Source organism: Xenopus laevis, chromosome 9_10L (assembly GCF_017654675.1).
Source record: "Xenopus laevis strain J_2021 chromosome 9_10L, Xenopus_laevis_v10.1, whole genome shotgun sequence".
In the NCBI taxonomy this organism is placed as follows: Eukaryota; Metazoa; Chordata; class Amphibia; order Anura; family Pipidae; genus Xenopus; species Xenopus laevis.
Window position 1 is genome coordinate 24,666,323 of NC_054387.1, and position 22,992 is coordinate 24,689,314.

General features: G+C 40.9%; 1 protein-coding gene across 2 annotated transcripts in view; it reads left to right on the plus strand.

Annotated features, from left to right (window-relative positions):
* The window catches only part of LOC108700975 (ras-related C3 botulinum toxin substrate 3), a 116,255-nt gene that overhangs the window by 45,462 nt on the left and 47,801 nt on the right, over positions 1-22,992 (plus strand). For both annotated transcript variants that reach the window (XM_018235049.2, XM_018235050.2), the window contains exons 2-4: positions 19,648-19,719; positions 21,786-21,903; positions 22,061-22,123. In XM_018235049.2, coding sequence (XP_018090538.1) covers positions 19,648-19,719; positions 21,786-21,903; positions 22,061-22,123 — 253 coding nt within the window. The remainder of the gene's footprint in view (positions 1-19,647; positions 19,720-21,785; positions 21,904-22,060; positions 22,124-22,992) is intronic.

Consider the following 22,992-nt stretch of genomic DNA (forward strand, 5'->3'; position numbering starts at 1 on the left):
TTATTCCCCCTTGCATTTTGTTGGTTCTTGTATCCTCTCTCTTGTAGTATCTGTGTTGGTGTGGCGTCCCCTCTCCTGTCCCCAGTTGGTTTGGTGTCCCCTCTCTAAAAAATCCCTCTGTGTTGGTGTTTGTTGTCTTACCCCTAAAAAATCCTTTTTTCCATATTTATGTGAATCTATTCCTTTCTTTGTGTTCCCCTTTCTTTGTGAATTACTCATCCCATTACTCAAACTTGCATTTCAATTTCGATCTTCCTGATTTCTCCATACCTCGGCTTGCCCCAATTTCCTATTGGAGAGGGTACCTTTTTGCTTCTCCATGTGTGTATACTTTGAATTGTGCTCCTTATATCTTATTTTATTAATTCCACCATTTCCCCTTTTATAATCCTCCTTGTCCCTGCCAAATTTTCTCTTTTTTGTGTCACTTCCTTTTCCAATACGTGCAATCTTTCAGTTGCTTCTAGCTCTAATGTGTCAAATTCCTCCACTCCCTTCAATTTCTTTCTGGAGTTCTTTGATTTTTTTTATCATATATTTCTAAGTCTTTTGTGTGTTTCTGTATAATGAGTCGTATAAGGTTATTGCTACATTCTTCTAGTGATCTATCCCAATTGTTTATGAAATCCTCATCCTCCAACCCAAAGGTTGGTTTTTTATAAATTCTTAAGCCTTGAGGCATTCTCCCACAGTCTAAATATTTTTGTAACGTTAGCTTATCCCACCACATTTTTACCTCTCTTCTCATTTCATATTCTTTAAAATGGCGATGGGGGGTGTGTGTGTGTGTGGGGGTTTTGGTTTTTATTAAGTGTCCTCACTTACAGAGAAGCTGCACATGCAGTTCAGATCAGCTCTCTGCTTACAGGTTATGGGCCCAGATAACAGCACCACTGGTATCTGATCCAGAAGCTGAGCACATGGTAAAATGGCAGCTAGTCTAGAGATTAGGTCAGGCATAGCTGAATAACAGCAACTATCAGCTATGGAAATTTAAGGCGGAAATGCTTTTATGTAAGGATGACCTGTCGGAGGTACTTAGCACAGAGAGACCAGAAAACAATCCTGAGGATTAGGATAAAATAAACAGACAGGCTAAAGCAGTTATTAGCTTACTGGTGGAAGATGATCAACCGATTCACATCAAGAATCTACAGCAAAAGGGTTGTGGAACTGCAGGCACTCCATGAGAGATCAAACTTTTAAACAGTAAACACTGTACCTGCTGCGTAAGCTATACAGCATGAGACTGCAGAAAATCAGGAAATGCAGGAACATTTAAATGCAACTTTAGAAATTGCAGCTTAGAGGAATTGGATAGGAAATTAAAGAGCCATTTAGTAGCTCTCCTACTATGCAGCCTTCCTGACAGTAGCGATCCTAGAGGGGGGCGGGCACTGGTGCGTGACGCACAGCCGGGCCCCGCCCCCTCCGTACGGCCGCATTTCTCAGTGGCGCACCGACTGCCGGGGGGCCCTGAGGGGGTGCGGGCCCTGGCCCGCTCGCACCCCTGCTCCCCCGGTAGTTCCGCCACTGCTTCCTGAATAATATAGCCCTCTGATAAATGCCATTGAAGTCAGACCAAGGTCAGAAATAACTCTAGAATATGCCAAAGGCAAGTTAACTGATGAATATAATCACAGAAAGGAAAAAAGAGCTGTGAAAGAAACTATAGCACCAAAAACAGCTCTTAAAGCTGGAAAAATTGCAAAAGGAGATGCACAAAGCAGAGTGTGTTTTCGATGTAAAAAGCCAGGCCATTTAGGGAAAGACTGCTTTATATGGAAACATTAACAAAATTGCAAAGGGTGTTGCACATAAAATCCAGATACCCTTTCACAAGCACAGGACAAAAACGTAATATATTTGTGAAGGATGTACTGTACGTTCCAGAAATAGAGGGGAACTTCCTATCAGTGAAATGTTTACCAAATGCAGGGTGCTCTGTTCTTTTAAAGGCAAATCATGCACAATTCAGAATGGTTCAGAAATTATAACTGAGGGAACAGCAGACAGACACCTGTATGAGCTCAAATGTGAAGAAAATAAGGCTAAAATTATCACTCAATCGCCTCATCAAAAATGCATTTATACATGGCACAAACGTCTGGGACACAGACATCCAGATGCAATACATGAACTGTTAAACAAAAATATGACTTCTGATATGGATATCTGACCATGCAATACAATCATGAAATGCATCTGCTGTATCAAAGCAAAGGCAACAAGGTTACTACTACCCAGGGCAGCCATCAGGGGGGGACGGGGGGGAGTTGTAGGGGGCCCCGAGGGTAAAGGGGGCCCGGCCACGCCACACTTTCTTGATTAGCCGGGCCCCCCTGCTTTCTGAGAGCTGCTGAATTCGGGAAGGCAGGGCGGGAGCGAGGTATCTTCTGTCCATTGGTCACTGAGTTTAAGTCCTGGTTGAGCTGCTCAGGGATTGGATAACTGAGGTTTGAAATTCTCCTCCAGCTCATCCAATCACCATGCAGTTTTACCAGGACTTAAAATTCTGTGACCAATAAGGGAAGAAAATGCTGTCACTGGAAGAAGATGCAGCCATCTGTGCTCCCCTCCTCCCTTCTGTAGTTGGCAGCTCACTGACAGCAGGTGGGCCACACTAATGTAACACACTAAGTGTAACATGGCAGGGCCCCCCTAAAGGTAACCCTTTGTGGTCCCTGTTGTGTGGTGGGGTGGTGGGCACCACATTTTTTTTAAACTTCTGGGGGGGCAAGTTTTTTTACATGGACGTTTAAGGGGGGCCCTGACCACCAATTTTCTTATAAAGTGGGGGGGGGCCCTGGCCACCAATTTTTTTCCCCATGTGGGGTCCTAGCCACCAATATTTTTTAATGGGGTGCCCTGACCACAAATGTATTTTTTAGTGGGGGGGCCCTGACCACAAATGTTTTTTTAAATGTTGGGGCCTGATTACCAATATTTTTTTATTAACATGTGGGAACCATAGCCACCAATGTTTTTTTTAATTTTTTTAGTGTGTGATGGGGGTGGACTTGTGGGTGGGGAGGGCGGACCTGTAGGTGGGGCTTGTGGTGGGCGCCCAGGAAATGATGGCGGCCCTGCCACTACCTAAAACAAGGCAGACCCTTAGAGTTGATCCACAGTGATGTTTGTGTACCAATGAGAACACAGACCTCAGCTGGAAAAAGTATTTTGTGATTTTCATAGATGATTACTCCAGATTAGTCGCCAAAGGTTATTCACAAAAATTTGGTCAGGACTGTAATGTCTGCATGTTTAAGTTACAGTGTACCTTTAAGGTAGAGAGGCAGGCTGGGTAGGAAGCAGGAACAAGGAAGTAAGAGAAATTGCATGAGGGAGAAAGCAGAGGAAGGAATGACAACTGTACAATGAATAAAGTTGGATCTCCACTGCAGGCTGAATGTGTAATCCTTACATTAAGCATACGCTGAATGATGTAGACATAACAACTGGCGACGAGTAAAAGGAAATCTAACCCTGCAAAGTGAGTACTCTGCTTTAAAACTACAACTAGGCCTTTATATAAGAAACCAAGTTATTAAGAGCTCCTGTTCAAAGCCACTTCAGCCACACAAGATATTATCACTGCTGCATGTAATTCAGCAATATTCAGGATTTCTGTGTATAAGCTAAATCAAAATACAAGCAGTTTCTACTTTCCACTACTGAAACTGAAAGTGAAAATAAAATGGCAGAGCAGCTGCACACATTCCCCAGCTTTGACATGTCTGATGCAAATAATCTAGCACAAAACTGGAAAAAATGGTTACTTCAATTTGAAAATCTCATGGAGGCTGTGGCTATAAATGAGGACAAACGAAAGAAAGCCCTGTTACTTCATTATGCTGGTTCTGCAGTATATGATATTTATTGCACCCTGCCTACTGACAACACTGACAATTACACTAAATGCTCCAAAGCTCTCTCTGACTACTTTAGCCCTAAACCAAATGTCAGATATGAAAGATACAAATTCAGAATTGCTAAACAACTACCCCAAGAGACTATGGATGCATTTGTTACACGATTAAGAAAATTAGCTCAAACCTGTTCTTTTACAGATGTTGATGATGAAATTACAACACAAGTTATTGTATCATGCACTTCTTCCAAAATAAGACGCAAAGCATTACAGGATGATTGCACCTTGCAAGACCTACCCAAAATGGCTCGTGCTCTTGAGATCTCAGAGCTACAAGCCACTGCCATAGAAAAAGGTACTGATGAGCAGGTGTGTCACCTTGACCACACTAGCAAACCACAAAAAGGGACAGATTCACTAAAGAAATGCTATCGCTGTGGAAGAAACTTTCCTCACAAGGGTGTATGCCCTGCTATGGGCCAGACATGTACCAAATGTGGAAAAATTAATCACTTTGCTTCAGTATGTCGTTCTGTCCCCACAGCATCTCAGTATACATACATCAGGCACACACAAGCCGACTCAGATCAAATACATACAACCACATTCAGAAGATAATCCACCACCAATGCATGATGACTTTGTGTTCATCACATCTACAAAACAACCTGTGCGCTCTCCTACCATAACAATGTACTTACTTGATACTGCAACTGACTTTACCATTGATACAGGTGCTTCTGTTAACATCATTGACACCCATACATACAACTCATTGAAAAGGCCACCTGTCTTGGAACCTGTACAAACCAAAATCTTTCCTTATGGGTCTCACACTCCACTGCCCACAGTTGGAAAATTTGACTGTGAAGTCCGCTATAAAGACAAGCAACTTACCACCGCTTTCTTTGTACTGGAAGGATCAGGGGGATGCCTTCTCAGCTATCACACAGCTTTAGGTCTTGAACTTATTCACATAGTTCACACTGTTGCTAACCAGACAAACTCTGATTGATAAATATTCTAATCTTTTCAGTGGATTGGGAAAACTAGCAAATTTTCAAGTACATTTGCACATAGATGAAAACGTTCGTCCAGTTGCACAAGCACATAGACGAATTCCTTTCCATTTAAGAAAACAAATAGAGGAAGAACTCCGGTCCCTGGAAGAGCAAGACATCATTGAAACAGTTTCCGGTCCTACCCCATGGGTGTCTCCTATAGTGGCTGTACCCAAACCAAAAGACCCAAGCAAGGTCAGACTCTGTGTAGATATGCGCCTCCCAAATGTGGCTATACAAAGAGAGCGGCACATCTCTCCAACTGTCAATGATATCATTCATCTACTAAATGGAGCAAGTGTATTTTCTAAACTGGATCTCAACAAAGGCTATCACCAACTGGAACTCAGTCCTGAATCTAGGTACATAACTACATTTTCAACACATGTTGGTCTACGAAGATACAAACGGCTAAGTTTTGGTGTTTGTTCTGCAGCCGAAATCTTTCAAGAGGCCATTAAAGGAGTTATTCAGCACATTCCAAATGCTCTTAACTACAGTGATGATATACTGGTTTTTGGGAAAACACAGGCTGAACATAACTCTGCTTTGCATGCAGTACTCGAGAGTTTATCAACTCAAGGACTTACACTCAATAAGGAAAAATGTGAATTAAACAAGACAGCACTAGAATTCTATGGGCACATATTTTCAGCAGCAGGGATGCAACCTGACCCAAAAAAGGTAGAGGCAATAAAACTGGCCTCCACTCCACAAGATGCTAATGAAGTTCGTTCATTTCTTGGAATGCCCAGTTATTGTTCTAGATACATTAAAGACTTTTCTACCATCAGTGCACCTTGGAGAGATCTCACCAAACAAGGATGTACTTTTCAGTGGTCATGTGCATGTCAAGAATCATTTGATGCAATCAAGCTAGAACTTAGTTCCACAACCACCACAGCTTACTTTGATCCTTTACTAAGAACTGAGCTAATTGTAGATGCAAGTCCAGTAGGACTAGGAGCAAGTCTTGTCCAATATAAACAGGATAACTCATCCCCACAAATCATTTCATATGCACGCAGAAGTTTAACAACCACAGAAATGAAATATTCCCAACCAGAAAAAGAAAGTTTGGCTGTTGTCTGGGGATGTGAGCACTTCCATTTGTTTATTTATGGAGCACCATTCACAATAATTACAGATCATCAGGCACTCATCACCATCTTTGGGAACCCAAGAGCAAAAATGCCTGCACGTATTGAAAGATGGGGCCTACGCTTACAAGGATATGACTACAAAATAGTTCACAGACCAGGGAAAAACAACAATCCTGCTGATTATATTTCACGCCATCCAACTGCATCTCAAGAATCCCCAAAGTCCATTGCAGAAGAATATATTAACTTCATGGCAGCCCATGCTGTACCAAAGGCACTCACAATGGACATGTTTGAGGAAGCGACAAAAAAAGACAAAACTCTTCTGGCATTAATAAAAATCATTCGAACCAACAGGTGGCATGAAATTCAGAGAGCCAAATTTCCAGATCCTGAAGTAGATATTTGTGAGCTGAAGTCCTTCTCTACTGTCAAGGGAGAACTCTCCATTACTAAGGACTATCTTGTTCTCAGGGGAACTAAACTTGTTGCTCCTAGGTGTCTTCGCCAAACCATTGTAAACATTGCTCATGAAGGCCATCTTGGAATTGTTAGCACAAAAAAACTCCTGAGAGAAAAAATTTGGTTTCCCAGCATGGATCAGTATGTTGAGAATACTATAAAACACTGTTCTGCATGTCAGCTAGTAACCAACTCTTCCAGGCCTGAGCCACTACAGATGTCTCAGCTTCCATCAAATGTTTGGAATGAAATTGCAATAGACATTTATGGTCCACTGCCAAACAGTCAATATATCCTTGTTGTCATTTACGAATATTCACGCTATCCAGAAATTTCATTTATTTCATCAACGTCAGCTGCAAGTGTACTACCTTCTCTGGACAGTATCTTTTCAGCATATGGTATACCACGAGTAGTTAAAACAGATACTGGTCCTCCATTCAATGGACACACATTTCAACAATTTGCTGGATACCTTGGATTCAAACACAGGAAAATAACTCCACTGTGGCCACAGGCCAATGGAATTGTTGAGAGATTCATGAACACTCTAGGCAAAAGAGTTAAAACTGCTCAGCTGGAGAAAATTCCCCTAAGACAGGCACTATACAAGTTTTTGCGTAACTACAGAAACACACCCCATTCAACAACTAATATAGCTCCAGCACAACTTATCTTCAACAGACCAATTCGCACTCGCCTTCCAGAGATTAATGCTACACCTACTCAACCACAAAGAGAAAATAAAGAGAAAATGAAACACTATGCGGATAAAAGACGACATGCTCAATATTCTCCTGTCCAAAAGGATGACACAGTGGTTGTCGTACAAAAGAGACATAACAAAACGTCATCAACATACAACCCCACTCCTTACCAGGTCACTGCACGAAAAGGAAGCATGATCACAGCCACACGTGATGGACACAGCATGACCCGCAATGCTTCACATTTTAAGGTGGTTCCATTACCATTGGGCATGACAAACAATGGAACAGCAGAGTGTACTCTGCCGCCCCAAGAAACTGAGCAATTGCCTAGAGGAAAAGACACACCTCTAGATGTATGTTCCTCACAAAAGAGAGATGGTGGGCCTCAGGAAAATGAGGAACCATGTTCAATGAGACGGTATCCCAGAAGACAAAAGTGCCCTACATCAAGACTGATTGAAGAGATTTAATCTCTGTTCATAACTTGAGTCACATATATGCAAATCTGTTTAATTTCTGTGTAACCCGGTGAGTTTTGGATACTCTGTTGTGTTAAGGTTGAAGTTAATACATATTTAAAAAAAAAGAAAAAAAAGGGGGGATGATGTAATGTCTGCATGTTTAAGTTACAGTGTACCTTTAAGGTAGAGAGGCAGGCTGGGTAGGAAGCAGGAACAAGGAAGTAAGAGGAATTGCATGAGGGAGAAAGCAGAGGAAGGAATGACAACTGTACAATGAATAAAGTTGGATCTCCACTGCAGGCTGAATGTGTAATCCTTACATTAAGCATACGCTGAATGATGTAGACATAACAAGGACTATGATGAAACTTTTGCTCCAGTAGTGAAATACAACTGTGAGAACACTCTTATGTATGGCAGCCAGCAAAGGTATACAAGTAAGACACCTAGATGTGAAAACTGCATTTCTTTATGGTGAAATTGATGAAGACCTATACATGGAACAACCACCTGGTTTTGTGAATCCAGAAACCATAGATTTGGTATGCAAACCTTTTTGGACTTAAACAAGCTGCTAGAGCCTGGAATGAGAAAATAAATCAAGTCATTTTACATGGAGGATTTTCCAGAAGCAAGGCAGATCCATGTCTTTACAGTAAGAAAGAAACCAACAGATGGATATATGTATTGATCTATGTGAATGATGTGCTAGTCAGGCAGGAAGGGGACAGTGATGATATTGTTCAAAGGCTAAAGGCAAACTTTGAAATGAAGGATTTGGAAAATGTCACATATTACCTTGGAATACAAATTGAGAGAGATGAGGATGGAAGTTTCCTACTTAATCAGAAAAATAAAATTCAAGAATTGATAACCTATTGTGCAATGGAGGAATCTAAGGACGTGAAAATGATCGAAGTTAAAGCGACAGTGACATTGCAGCAGCAGTAGGAATACTTTGCAGAAAGGTTTCAGCTCCATCACATCATGATTGGAATGCAGTAAAGCGTATCATAAAATACCTGAAAGGTACTATCAATAAGAAATTGAAATTGCCAGCAGTACACATAGCAAAGTTAACTGGTTATGTAGACTCAGACTGGGCAGGTGATGTACAAGATTACAAGTTAACTACAGCATTTTTATTTCAACTTGGAAAAGGCACCAGTAGAAAACAAGCCACAGTAGCCTTATCATCAACAGAAGCTAAATATGTTGCCGCAGCACAAGCTTGTCAAGAAGTTATCTGGTTACATCAACTCTTGATGGAATTGGGTATGGAAATACACAAACCAAACCTACTCTTGGATGACAACCAAGGATGTATTAAGTTGTCACAAACAAAAAAAACAGAAAAGGTGTGAATACACACATATATATATATATTACTCCCAGTCCGAACCTGCGCTAAATATTTCCAATCTCTGGGAAGCTCACAAAGCGGTCATCAGAGGCAAGCTTATAGCCATTGCCACTCAAAGGAAAAAAGTGAGAACTCTGACCAAACTAAATCTAGAAAGGAAACCTCTGGAATCTCTCTCACAACGACGATTCTCCCTTCCTCTTCGGTGGGAAAATTAGCAAAGTCCGAAAATAACTAAACTTGTTCCTTTCTGTGGATATAGCCCTTCGCTGGCCTAGACAAAAATACTGTTGGGCAAATTCACTAACCGGCGAAAATTCGCCATTGACGGCTTTGCGCACATCGCAACACTTCGCCAGGCGTAAATTCGCCTGGACAATGCTAATTCACTAAGATCTGAAGTTGTGCACAAGGTAGCGAACGCTGGCAAAATTACGCTCAGCAGTTCGAAGTTACGCTAGCGTTGGCTAATTAGCATACATCGTGCAGTACAATGGGCATATATGCTGCAGCAAATACATTACACTATACAAGGCCAGGGAACCTTAATAAAATGATATAAAGTTGTTATAATGCCCTAAACATGTGCCCACAGTATAGTTTAGGTGCCATATGTTATCAAATGTAGGGGGGAAGGAGTGTACCCCAAAAAAATCTATCACCCTTTAAATAGGAAAAAACGCCAGTGTTTTTTGGGACTTAGAAAAATGATTATGAAGATTTTCATTCATCCAGGTCATGGTATATCTAGTATAGGTAAATCTAAAAACAACTGGACTTGCTGAGTAATCAATGAAGACGTTTCACTAATCATCCGAGCAGCTTCTTCAGTTCAACTGACTGGTGTGGGAAGTTCTCGGCATATAAACTCTTCCACTAATCCAATCACAATGGCACATTGTAACTCTTCAAAGAGGTGACATCTGAAGAAATTCACAGAGGTGTTGATTCTGTGTAGTTTCTGTGATAGGATTATCCAATGTGTCATGCAACTCCTAGAAAGAGGTGTTACTTGTGAGAGTTGCATGAATGGACGTGTGAAGTGTTCCGAATACCGCCGGGGTACAGATGTTACAACAGCATTGTATGTAGCAGACAGGTGGTGTCGAAGGCCGCCGCCTCTGTTTAGGGATGGTTTCTCCACCTTGACATGAATCGCCTCTTTCACGTTCAAAACAGCGGTCTTCTTTATCCAATATTTGGACCTTGCTATCTTCAAAGGAGTGTCCCTTGTCTTTTAGGTGTAGAAAGACAGAAAGAGTTTTGCCCTGTAGAGTTCGTCCTCCTGTGCTGAGCCATTCGCTTGGTGAGCGGTTGTTTTGTCTCCCCAATGTATACTGTAGATCTGTGCACTCCTCGCTATACTGGACTCCGTATACCACATTGCTTTGTTTTTCTTTAGGGGTTGGATCCTTTGGATGTGCCAGTTTTTGTCTCAGTGTGTTTCTAGGTTTGAAAAACACAGGGACGTGGTGTTTGTTAAAAAAAAGGACAGTATCAAATCTTTCCAAACCTCGAAAGCCCCTGGCCCAAATGGGTTTTCCTATGCTTACTATAAGAGATTCTCAGATAAGCTAATACCCTGCATGACTAAGCTTTTTAACTCCACAATACCCAACAGCATGTTAGCTTCTTATATTACACTAATCCATAAAGAAGGCAAAGACCCAACCCAATGTAGAAGCTATAGACCGATACCACTACTGAACTTGGACCTCAAGATTTTTATTAAAATAATGGCCAACAGACTGAGCAAGCATCTCCCTAAGCTTATTAATACAGATCAGGTAGGCTTCATCTATGGCAGACAAGCAGGTGACAACACCGTTGTGCAGTTAACATGATTGAAATTATAAACACAACATCTACACCTGCCCTCCTGTTGAGCCTAGATGCGGAAAAGGCGTTTGACCACCTGAACTGGGACTACATGTTTGACCTTCTCCAGCATGTGGGTTTAAGGGGCTATCACTGTACTGTAGTTGCCAAAACTACTTTATCTTTTTGAAACTCTACCAATCTCAAGAACCTAATGCTACCCTAAAGGACCTTCAAAAATTATTTTTTAGATTCCTCTGGGGAAAATCAAGACATAGAATAGGCAAGACAGTCATGCTGGCTAGAAAGTCACAAGGAGGCCTGGCAACACCAGATATTCAGCAGTACTACTAGGCAGCACATCTTCGCCAGGTCCTGGGTTGGACCACCCTTCAGCCAGTTACAAGTGGGCACACATAGAATTGCTGTGGACACCCACCTCAGTACATACCTGTGGACTCAAGACCGGAACCTCAAACTGCCTCTTAAAACTATGGGCTCAATTCATCCATATGGCGCAGATGTAAGGATAAGTACCGCCTAGCCAATCAAAATTCCACATTAACTCCTATATTGCCCAACCTGCAATTTATACCTGGAACCTCCAAGACTTTTATCTCGCATTGGGGACTACATAACCTTTTCATTTGAGAGCTCAAAACAGTAAAGAGAAAAAGGCAAATAATTAAAAAAAAACAAAAACAAATGAAGGCCAATTGAAACGGTGCTTAGAATTAGCCATTCTATAACATAATAAGTAACTTAAATTTGAACCACCCCTTTAAACTGCATAATGATCAATAATGCAGCAACCTGGGTGGTATTGGAATATATTGTGGCACCTAAAAGGTCACATGTAATTTAGTTTATGTCATTCCCTTAGATCTTAGGTCTAAGTAGAATTTAGATAATTTTCTTGCAAGGTTTTCTGGCAAGGTACTTACAAGGATATTAATGATTGCTAAGCAGTGTGCCTAGAGTATTAATTAACCAGCCTAATAAATCTAAGGATGTGTTGCTGATCTTGTTGGAACCTTTTACAAAAGGTCTTAAATCCACTTTGCCACTCATTAGCCAGAAACATTTCCCTAAAGAACAACTACAAGTTGCTGCTAATTGTTCTCCAATGCAGGGTACCCAGAGGTAATTCATAACAATGTCAATCATGGAAACAAATCATACCAAAAAATCTAGAAGGAGGTGCCAGTGCATATATAAACTTCAGTTTACCACCCACTAACCAATAGGCTGGTAGAATGGTTCAACTGAACCATAAAGAGCATGCTAAGGAGGTTTATGGATGCTGAAAAGAATAACTGGGACAAATTACTACTATATGGTAGCCACGAGAGTAGTAAAACTTTGCCCTGCTAAAAGTGTTGTTCAATTAGTTAGATCTAGAAGTCCTCTAGATTTGTTTGGTCCTTGCTTTGCTTACAAAGTTGTTATGAGAGTAATCTGATGATTCTCTGGCCACTAACATTACAATTCAACACATTGAGGTTCCACTGAGGGACTGATACATCAACTAAACAAACTTTTTATTTTCTTCACCATTTATGTTTATTTGTAAGTCCCATGAGTGCAATTATTTGTGTTTATTCAAAATTACTTTCTCAGTAGCACCAGGGCACTTGTATTTTATTGGCCTGGAGTGCAATCCAGTGCTCTTTTTAAAAATCATTATTCCTTTAAATGAATGGACGTGAACATGGATGTTTGAGAAGTCCACTAAGGCCCTTGTTGATATTCATAGAGTGGCAGTCTACTTATAATTTGAAAACAGAGAAAAGAAAAATATGTGTAAATTTGCTTTGGTTTACACTTTTACTGCAAAATCTCTTATACAGAAACCTGTTATTCAGAAAACTCAGAAGTTATCTCATTGTCCCAATAAAAAAGCTCAACCAAAGCATCGTAACAAAAACTTGATAAAATCAAGCGAAAACCTCAATCACTTGTATTTTTCGCCTTTATACCTGAAAAGCTTGAGTTTTTTTCGAAAAACCCCAAAAGGTCTGATTTTTGGGCTAAACCCAGCAAATACCAAGATAACTTCAATTTGGGATAAGTGCCTCTCCCATTGACTTATTCAGAACCCGACAGGTTTGAGATGGCGGATTTTCAGATTCTGGCTTTTTGCAGCATAATGTTTTTTTTCCTTAAAAAACAAACAATTGTCCAGTGTAAAAATAAAAACTGGGTAAATAGATAGGCTGTGCAAAATAAAAAAAATGTTTTCAATATAGTATGTTAGCCAAGAATGTAATATATAAAGGTTGGAGTGACAGCCAGAACACTACTAAATACTTTGCAGCTCTCTTGGTTCTTACTGATGGGATACTTGAGGGGAGCGGCACATGGGTCATAACTGTTTTTTCCTTTGAATGTGACCTGAACAGTCATGTCCCATGTGGCCCCTTATAGTCGCTGATTAACTCTGAGTTAGAGAGCTGAAAAGCAGGAAGTAGTGTTCTGGCTATTATTAACTACAGCCTTTATAGAATCCATTTCAGGCAAACTGTCTATATTAGAAACATTTTTTATTTTGCACAGCCTGTTTACCTAGTTTTTATTTTTACATGGAACTGTTCCTTTAATGTTTACATGGAAACTAAAGGTATATTCACTGGATCCTGAATTCTGTGGATCAACTGCAAACTCACAGAACACTTATGTCTCATGAGACCCCCTTATAGTTGCTGATTAACTCAGAGAAAGAGAGCTGAAAAGCAGGAAGTAGTGTTCTGCCTATTATTCACTACAGCCTTTATAGAATCCAGGCTAACTGTTGTGGGGGGATCGCTCTTTAGTTAGTAGCAGCAGCAACTCCTTTCACACAGATAGTAGACAGTACACAGGTTTCCAGCTGATCTTATGTGTACATTTATTTAACAGAGCAGCTTAAACACCCACATAACAGTTCATACCCTTTGGGGGAAAATTAACTGTTAACTCACAGTCCTTTGGAGATTCCTTGTGCTTTTCTCCTGGAAGCAGCCCGCTCCCCAACTTAAGGCAGTAGCTGGTAACCAATCCTTGCTACCAGATAATCTCTCTTTATCTGTTTTGTGAAACTGAGCTTTCATTTTGTGGAAAGAATGAATCCTGTACTATAAATATCTATTTTGTCATTCAAATCTAGCTTGGCATGCACTAGTTAGTTAAACTATTATATATTATGTCCAAGTTTTTTTGGCATAATACATTCTGTAAGTAACTCTACACATAAGTGCGTCCATTACATGGAGGTCATACATTTGTGCAACAGATTGCTTGTTAAAATGTACAGAATGGATTTTGTGATATAATGACATCCTTTTGTTCACTAACCAGATTTTGTTTTCATTCTTTAATAGAAATAAGTCTTTTGTATATTTTTTTTATCTGTGTATGGTCACAAATACTTGAGATGAGAGACAATAATTCTGTGTGTTTGGGATAGTTTTGTATACAGAATACATTTGGGACAAACGGCACCCCATATAATTGAGCCCCCACCTTTTTACTCCAGGCTAATCACCTCACTGCTGCTCAGAGCCTAATTTTCACATCCCTCTGCACTGCTTCATAGAGGATTCTGGGAGGAATATACTTTCAATCTATGATTTTCCCAACTATGCTACATATCCTCCACCTCTGTTCAAAGTTGTTGGGTTGAGAACACTTGGCCACCAGACAGTGTACCCTAGAGAGAGCATCAGCATTTCCCTGTTGACACCTTGGTCTGTGTTCTACTACAAACTTGAAATTTTGTAGTGCCAGAAACCATCTGGTTACCCTAGCGTTTTTTTCTATTTGTTTTGCACCATCCATGTTAAAGGAGCGTGATCAGTCACTAACCTGAACTGGTGCCCTAAGAGATAGTACCTTAGAGCTTCTAGAGCCCACTTAATGGCCAGGCACTCCTTTTCCACAATGGCATAATTTCTTTCCCCTGATGTTAGCTTCCTGCTAAGGTAGGCCACTGGGTGTTCTTCACCCCTGATCACCTGGGACAAAACAGCGCCTAGTCCCACATCTGAGGCATCTGTTTAAACTATGAATTCATGCCCAGTTTTGAATCAGGGGTAATCAAAACTGGGCACTTACAGAGAAAAGTTTTTAGATTATGTAATGCTGTCTCTGCTTCTGGGTTCCATGTAACCATGGCAGATTTTCTACCTCTAGTTAACTCTGTTATTGGGGCTGCGATAGTGGCAAAATTGGGCACAAATTTCCTGTAGTAGCCCACCATTCCTAAAAAAGCTCTTACTTGTTTTTTTGACAGTGGCTGGGGCCAGTTTTGTATAGCCTAAATTGTGTGTATCTGGGGCTTAATTACCCACTTTCCAATTACATATCCCAGGTAACGGGCCTCTTCTAACCCAAGGGCACATTTTTTTGGCTGTTAATTCAGCCGCTCTTATTGAATCCAGAACAGCCTGGATTCTGGGTAAGTGACTTTGCCAATCTGTGCTGAAGATGACCAGTCATCAAGATAGGCTGAGGGGTATTTCTGATGGGGCTTAAGAACATGGTCCATCTGCCTTTGAAATGTAGCTGGGGCCCCATGTAAACCAAAAGGCAGTACTTTATACTGGACTAACCCTTCAGGGGTAGAAAAAGCAGTTTTCTCTTTGGCCCTGTCAGTTAAGGGAACTTGCCAGTAACCCTTTGTAAGGTCAAGGGTGGTTATATGCCTTGCTGGTCCAAACCTCTCAATCAGCTCATCTACTCTGGGCATGGGGTATGCATCAAATTTAGAGACTTCATTTAATTTTCTGAAATTATTACAAAAACAGAGACTGCCATCTGGCTTAGGAATTAAGACAATGGGGTTAGACCACTCACTGCATGACTCTTCTATTACCCCAAGCTCTAACATCTTTTTAACTTCATCTGAGATCGCCTGCCTGAGAGCTTCAGGCACCCTATAGGGTTTCAAGTTTACTTTTACCCGAGGTTCTGTCACGATGTCATGCTTAATCACCATTGTTTGCCCTGGCAACTCTGAAAACACATCCTTATTTCTTTGTAAGAGCTCTTTTACCTCTTGTGTTTGACTTGGCGACAGGGTCTCAGATATTTATAACCGAATTACCTGCTGTTTCCCTAGGGAAGGTTACAGCCGCAAGGGTCTCGCAGTCCTTCCAGGGCTTAATCAAATTTACATGATACACTTGGTAGGGTTTCCTTTCCCAGGTTGATGAGCCTTGTAATTAACTTCTCCTACCTTCTTTACTATCTCATAAGGACCTTGCCATTTTGCTAAGAATTTACTTTCTACTGTGGGAACAAGAACCAGTACTCTATCCCCCGGATTAAAGGTTCTCACCCTAGCCGAGCGATTATACACCCTGGACTTGGCCTCCTGAGCCTGTTGCAAATGCTCCCGTACAATAGGCATACCTTTTTGATTCTATCTGCATTTGACTGATATTTGACTGATAGGTTCAATTACACTCTTAAAGGGAGTGGCTTCCTGTTCCCAGGTCTCCTTAGTAATATCCAGGAGACCCCTTGGGTGTCTATCATACACCATTTCAAAAGGAGAGAACCCAGTGGAAGCTTGGGGCACCTCCCGTATGGCAAACCTAAGGTAAGGTAAAAGGCTATCCCAGGCCTTACCATCCGTAGCTACCACCCTCCTTAACATGCCTTTTAGCGTTTTGTTAAACCTCTCTACCAGCCCATCTGTTTGGGGGTGGTAGACTGAGGTACGCAGTTGGATGATTTTCAGTAACTTACACAATTCTTTTGTTACCTTTGACATAAAGGGTGTCCCCTGGTCAGTGAGGATCTCCTTTGGGATCCCCATACGTGTAAACATCAGAACCAACTCTTTGGCAATGCTTTTTGCCAACGCGTTCCTTAGTGGAATTGCCTCGGGATACCGTGTGGCATAATCAAGTACAACAAGAATATATTGGTGTCCCCTAGCAGATCTGACTAGAGAGCCTACCAGATCCATGGCAATCCTGTCAAAAGGTACCTTAATTATAGGCAAGGGTACAAAGGGACTTTTGAAATGTGGCATTGGGGCCTTTAACTGACAAATGGGACAGGAATCACAATATTGTTTTACCTCTCGGTGTACCCCAATCCAGTAAAACCTTTGTAACACCCGGTCGATCGTTTTCTCATAGCCCAAATGTCCCCCTAACACATGGACGTGTGCCAGATCCAGCACTGTACATCTATGGGCTTGGGGAACTATCAGTTGCTTTATCCTCTCGCCCTGTCCTTCATTTACTCTATACAATAAATCATTTTCCATTGCAAAATGTGGAAATATTTTGTCAGCACCTGGTTCCTGGGGCACCCCATTTACAACCTTTATGTGTTCCCGAGCTTTACTTAAGGTGGGGTCCCTTAGTTTGGCAGTGCCGAAATTATCCCGGAAAATTGGTAGATCAGGCAGATCAAGTTCAGGCTCCGCATCCTCTCCTACCAAGACCTCTAAGGGAAAATTGCAATTTGCAAATTGCAAAAATAAGTATGCCTTTAAGAATGGCTTGGATGATTTTTCGGACAGAATATCAAAGGCTATTGTGATACTAAGCTCTATAGTTAGTATAGGTATGGGTATATAGAATTTAAATAAAAGTAGGGAGGGCGTGTGTATGGATGCTGGGTTTTCATTTGGAGGGGTTGAACTTGATGGACTTTGTCTTTTTTCAACCCAATTTAAATTTAACTGTAAAAGACAATCATGGAAAGTGAGTACCTACAGAAATAACCCAGGATAGTTCAGTTTTAAGCATACCTCTCAACTCTCCCATTTTTCCCAGGACAGTCCCAATTTTGACAGCTCAGCCTGCAGTTTCTCCCATCCCAGCAGCCATATTTTACTGCATTTTAATTATTTACATCAATCCATTATCATAGGCCATATTATATTTCCGTGAGACCACTGGCGTTTTCCCTCTGAATCTTCGCCCCCATCTGTCGCCATTCCTTGAGCTCCACAGCTGGTATGCCTAGCCCCCGACAAAAATGATCTGAGTCATCTGGTTCCTTCAAAATATATATTTTGCCATTATACAGGGCTGAAAGTGAGAATGGGTTATTCCATCTGTATTTAATTCCCCTTTCTGTTAGGGCCGTTGTCAGGGGTCTTAGCAATCTACGTGTAGAGTCATCCACACTAAATCTTGTAATATTTCTATTTTATTGCCCTGACACATACATTTATTAGCCCCCGAGCTTTACTCATAATTGTTTCCTTGAGCTTGTAACTGTCTAGGCGGCACACTACATCCCGCGGCCCTTCTCGTGCTGTGCTCTTACCTGAAACTCTATGTGCCCGGTCAAACTCCATTGCTGAGTCCCATGGTCTTTGTAGGAGTGAATTAAATATGCCTCTCAGCGTGTTCTCCAGTTTACCATGTGCTACGGATTCCGTTAAGCCCCTCACCCGCAAGTTGTTCCGCCTTTCGCGGTTATCGAGATCTTCCATCTAATGTCTTATCAGGTATAACTCTTTATGGTGCTAGTTGATCCGCTGTGTGCCCTTGTTAATAGCTTGCGGTTCCCTGATATTTGCACTTCCAGTTCCTCCATGCTCCGATACTCTGCAGTGACTCATTTAGGATTCGCTTCGGGATTCGGCCAGGCTTCAGCCTTTTTCAGCAGGTTTTGGATTCGGCCGAATCCTTCTGCCCGGCCGAACCGAATCCGAGTCCTAATTTGCATATGCAAATTAGGGGTGGGGAGGGAAATCGCATGACTTTTTGTTCCAAAACAAGGAAGTAAAAAAAGTTTCCCCTTCCCATCCCTAATTTGCATATGCAAATTAGGGTTCGGATTCGGTTCGGTATTCGCACAAATCTTTCACAAAGGATTCGGGGGTTCGGCCGAATCCAAAATAGTGGATTCGGTGCATCCCTACTCATTTATCTCCATATCCTCTAGCTGGGTCCGCTGAATTTCCTCCACAATCTACTGCAGATCCCAATTTGTGGGGAGCAGGGCTATCATCTCCTGTAGTGCAGGGTTGGTGTAATTGGTTGCCGCCTCTGTCTCCTACATTCGGCTTGGACTTAGATACCGCCGCCATCTTTCCTCCAATGGAGAGCCTATTACGTTCCGTCCTGTTGAAGTATCTCGAGACCGACGGTGCCTTGATAGGTTGCGGTGGCGTTGATGTGGTCTGTTGTGGTTTCATTTTCCCATCTTTCCCCATTATAGCGAGGGACAGGGATCCTTAGTTTAAATTAATGCCACAGGTAATCACAAACACCAGGCAAGTATCAGGTAAGCAATTCTAATCATTGGGATATATCTAAGATTTGGAATTTCCTAATCATAATACCTTTCCTTCTCCTTTAAATTTTTTTTTTTTTTTAGTACAATTAAGATATGGTGATCCAAATTACAAAAATATCCCTTATCTGAAAACCCCCAGATCCCAAGCATCCCAGATATGGATCCTATACAAATTATTTTGTATGCATGCCCTTAAGGGTAATCACACATTATGCTCATGGTATAGAATGCTAAAATCTAAAACAAGGGATTCTTGGAGCCATTTATATTATATCAGCTATACTGAAGTCTCTTTGTTTGGCTAGGGTTCTACCTTTTGGAGTTCTGGCTGGTATGTATTCCCAGTTTGTGAGACAGATCCTCAGTTTTGTTGCTGAGCCCAATAAGGACTAATTCTTGCACTGGTTAGTCAGTATCCATTTTTATTTTTACATCATTATGCTTGCACAGGGAACATAATACACAGACTAGTGATGTATTTATATGTAATTTATATCTTTGCTGGCTGATATATTGCACAATCTAATGTTCTGCTTTGTCTTCTTCAGGGCTGTTGGGAAAACATGCCTCCTAATTAGTTATACAACCAACGCTTTTCCTGGAGAATATATCCCAACTGTGTGAGTACAAGATTTAAGCACCATCAACTTTGTTCAGATTTTTGTACAGGAATAGAAAAATCAGAATAAAAGCCTGTGTATGTAAATCATTAACATAGCAAGTAGAATATGACAGTTTACAGAGTTCAACCTTTACAAAATCCTTGTCATGCTAAAGGAGAACTAAAGCTTAACCAAGTAGGCTATAAATGTTGTACATTATGTTTTGGGCTTCTGTACCAGCCCAAGCCCACCACAGCATTTAAGCAGAGAAGATCTGTACCTCCAAAAAAGCCCCGGTAGCTCCCCATCTTCTTTTTTGCTGAATCACTACACATGCTCTGTGCCGATATCAGTTACTGAGCTTAACGACCGACTCAAAATATACAGTACATATAACATAGTAATATTAACATAGTAAGTTAGGTTGAAAAAAGACATACATCCAACCTTCACTGTAAAAAACACCTTCCGAATATTTAGAGGGAACCACCTTCTAATTGCAATGGGTGACCTTGTGTCAGCTGGAAAGACCTACTGGTAAATAAATCACTAGACAGATTATTATATGATCCCCTTTATACTATTTATACATAGTTATCATATAACCCCTTAAGCGCCTCTTCTCCATTGTGAACAACGCCAATTGGCCAGGCTTTTCTCATAGGTAAGATTTTACAGTATATACCTTATACCAGTTTAGTTGCCCTTCTCTGGACCCTCTCTAATTCAATAATCTTATGTGTGATTGGAGGAGACTTGTATGGTATATTCTAGATGGGGCCTTAGTAGTGCTCTGTACAGTGGAATAATAACCCCATTTTTAGCCATATTAATTTCTAGGGTTTAGTTCTCTTTTAGAACCTCTCTGGTTCTGACTCCTAAAACAATGTATCAGAAGCCAGCTGATAGACTGGAACTAGAATTGACTTCTGCTACATTGTTTCCAGGGCCAGAGCCAGAAAACAGAACATTTTTAAATAAAAACTGTTAATCACAATTTGATTTACAAATAACTTTAAAGGGACAGTATATGCTCCTTTTAACTAATAGGGCTTGTGCTTGTACTTTTTTTCAGTAATTTTGATTAAGAAATATCTTGTATTATTTCTGGCACTAAACATGAACATGAAGACAGATTTACTGTAGTACTTCTTGTGACTTACTGATCCTGAAGAACTTCAAAGGAGCTGATAAAACAAATTACCAATCTACTGAGAAGCCCATGATAATGAGCTGCTCAAAGGCTGCTTATAGTAGGGAGGGCTTGTTTGTAGATAGGGAGCTGTGAACAAACTCTGTTTATAAAGGAAGGGGGAGGTAAGCTTAGAGAAAATACCATACATTTCAAATATGGATTTTTTAACAAGTCAGGGCAGGCCTGCAATTTTCAGGCTTATAAATAATGTATCCTGCCCTGAGTTAGGTGGGTAATAATTTAAGAGCAGCATTGGACTGGGACACTGTTGGGAGGCATGCTGGTTGGCCTTGGACAACCCAGTTTGCCACTGTTCACTGGTCACAATATCATTGTGTATTGTTTCTATAAAAATGTAGCATATCCGACTCCCGTTTCTGTAGGAGCAATTGTATAGCACACTCATTTTGATTTGGTGGGGTAAAAAAATATTTTGTTTTTGTGTGAAAAGTTGGTTTGTAGTGCTTATGTGAGTCTGTTCCACTTTGTAGTTCAGCGTCATTATGTCCTATGAATGTATGGAGAATAAAATTGGTAACAATAAATAAACATTAATAACTATAAAATAAAAAGCAGATTATGCAATTCTATGAAAATTCCAGCTAAAAAATTATCACAATTTAATGTAAACTGGTTATGTAAAACAGGCGCTAGGGCAGTGCTGTCTAACTTCTGTGATACTTAGGGCTGAAATTTTTCTGGCCTTTGAAGTGGAGGGCCGAAAATGTAAGCCAGTGTCAACCACTCCCTTTTGTAAAACCACATCACTGTAAACCACACCCATGTTATGATATTGGCTGGAGGGGATTGTTGGTAGAACACTGGATATTGAGTTAAGCTGCATATTACAGTGGGGTAAACAGAGTTTCTGTTTCATGTACCGTAACAGGTTTGACAATTATTCTGCTAATGTGATGGTTGACGGGAAACCAGTGAATTTGGGACTCTGGGACACAGCCGGCCAGGAGGACTATGACAGACTTCGACCCCTTTCCTACCCCCAAACGGTGTGTGAGGGTAATTTGGGTAACTCTGGGTTGCATATGAGAATCTCTCTCACTTTATTTATCATGATTGTTGTTTGGTAAGTTTCTAATTGTCTTTATAATGTAATAGGCTTTGATATCCAGCTACCTAATGACATAATTCTTTTTGCCTCCTCAGGATGTGTTTCTGATCTGCTTCTCCCTTGTCAGCCCTGCATCATTTGAGAATGTCAGAGCAAAGGTAGTAGCCCATAAAGGGAATCTGCATTCTAATTTTTCTGTGTTTTGTGTGCAGCATGCTGGGTTGCTACTGAACTGAACTATATTATGATTACTACTAATACTTTTGTCTTTATAAGCCTGGTGTAAAGAAAGTCAGTTGAATGTATGCTTATAATGTTTTTTCCCCATCTTTAGCAGTAGGTTCAGAGCAATAACCAAGGCCCCCCATAACAATTTACTTTTGTAAAAATACCATATATCCTTTGTGTTTATAAGAAATGCCTGTGAACTGCAGTTGTATGTACAGTATGTACTGTATATATGTATAACTTTATTTAAGATATGTAGTGGGAAGGGGGTCCATGCCCCGTAGAGCTTACAGTCTAATTGGATGGGAGGCTAATATACAGGTACAAATTTGAGATGAAAAAGTTTACAAGGTAAGGCATAGTCATAAGGCACAGGACTGGCTAAAGTTCTAGTGCTCCAAAAGGTAGACTCTTCGTTTTTTCAGGTCAGGAGATGTGGAATTCTCTCCCTGAATCAGTTGTATTGGCTGATACATTAGATAGTTTTAAGAAGGGGTTGGATGGGAATACAGGGTTATGGAAGACAGCTCATAGCACAAGTTGATCCAGGGACTAGTCTGATTCATTTTGGATTCAGGAAGGAATTTCTCCCCCTCTGAGGCAAATTTGAGAGGCTTCAAATGTTTTTTTTTTTTTGCCTTCCTCTGGATCAACTAGTGTCAGGGAGCCGGGAGCTCCCTCCAGGGAGGTAGTCTGGATCAAGGAGGAAGCCCTCTTGAGGGAACAAGGTTGTCCAAAGGGTAGGCAAGTGGATAATCAGAGTTCAGGCTAGAGTTCACGGGCAGGCAGATCAGGATCA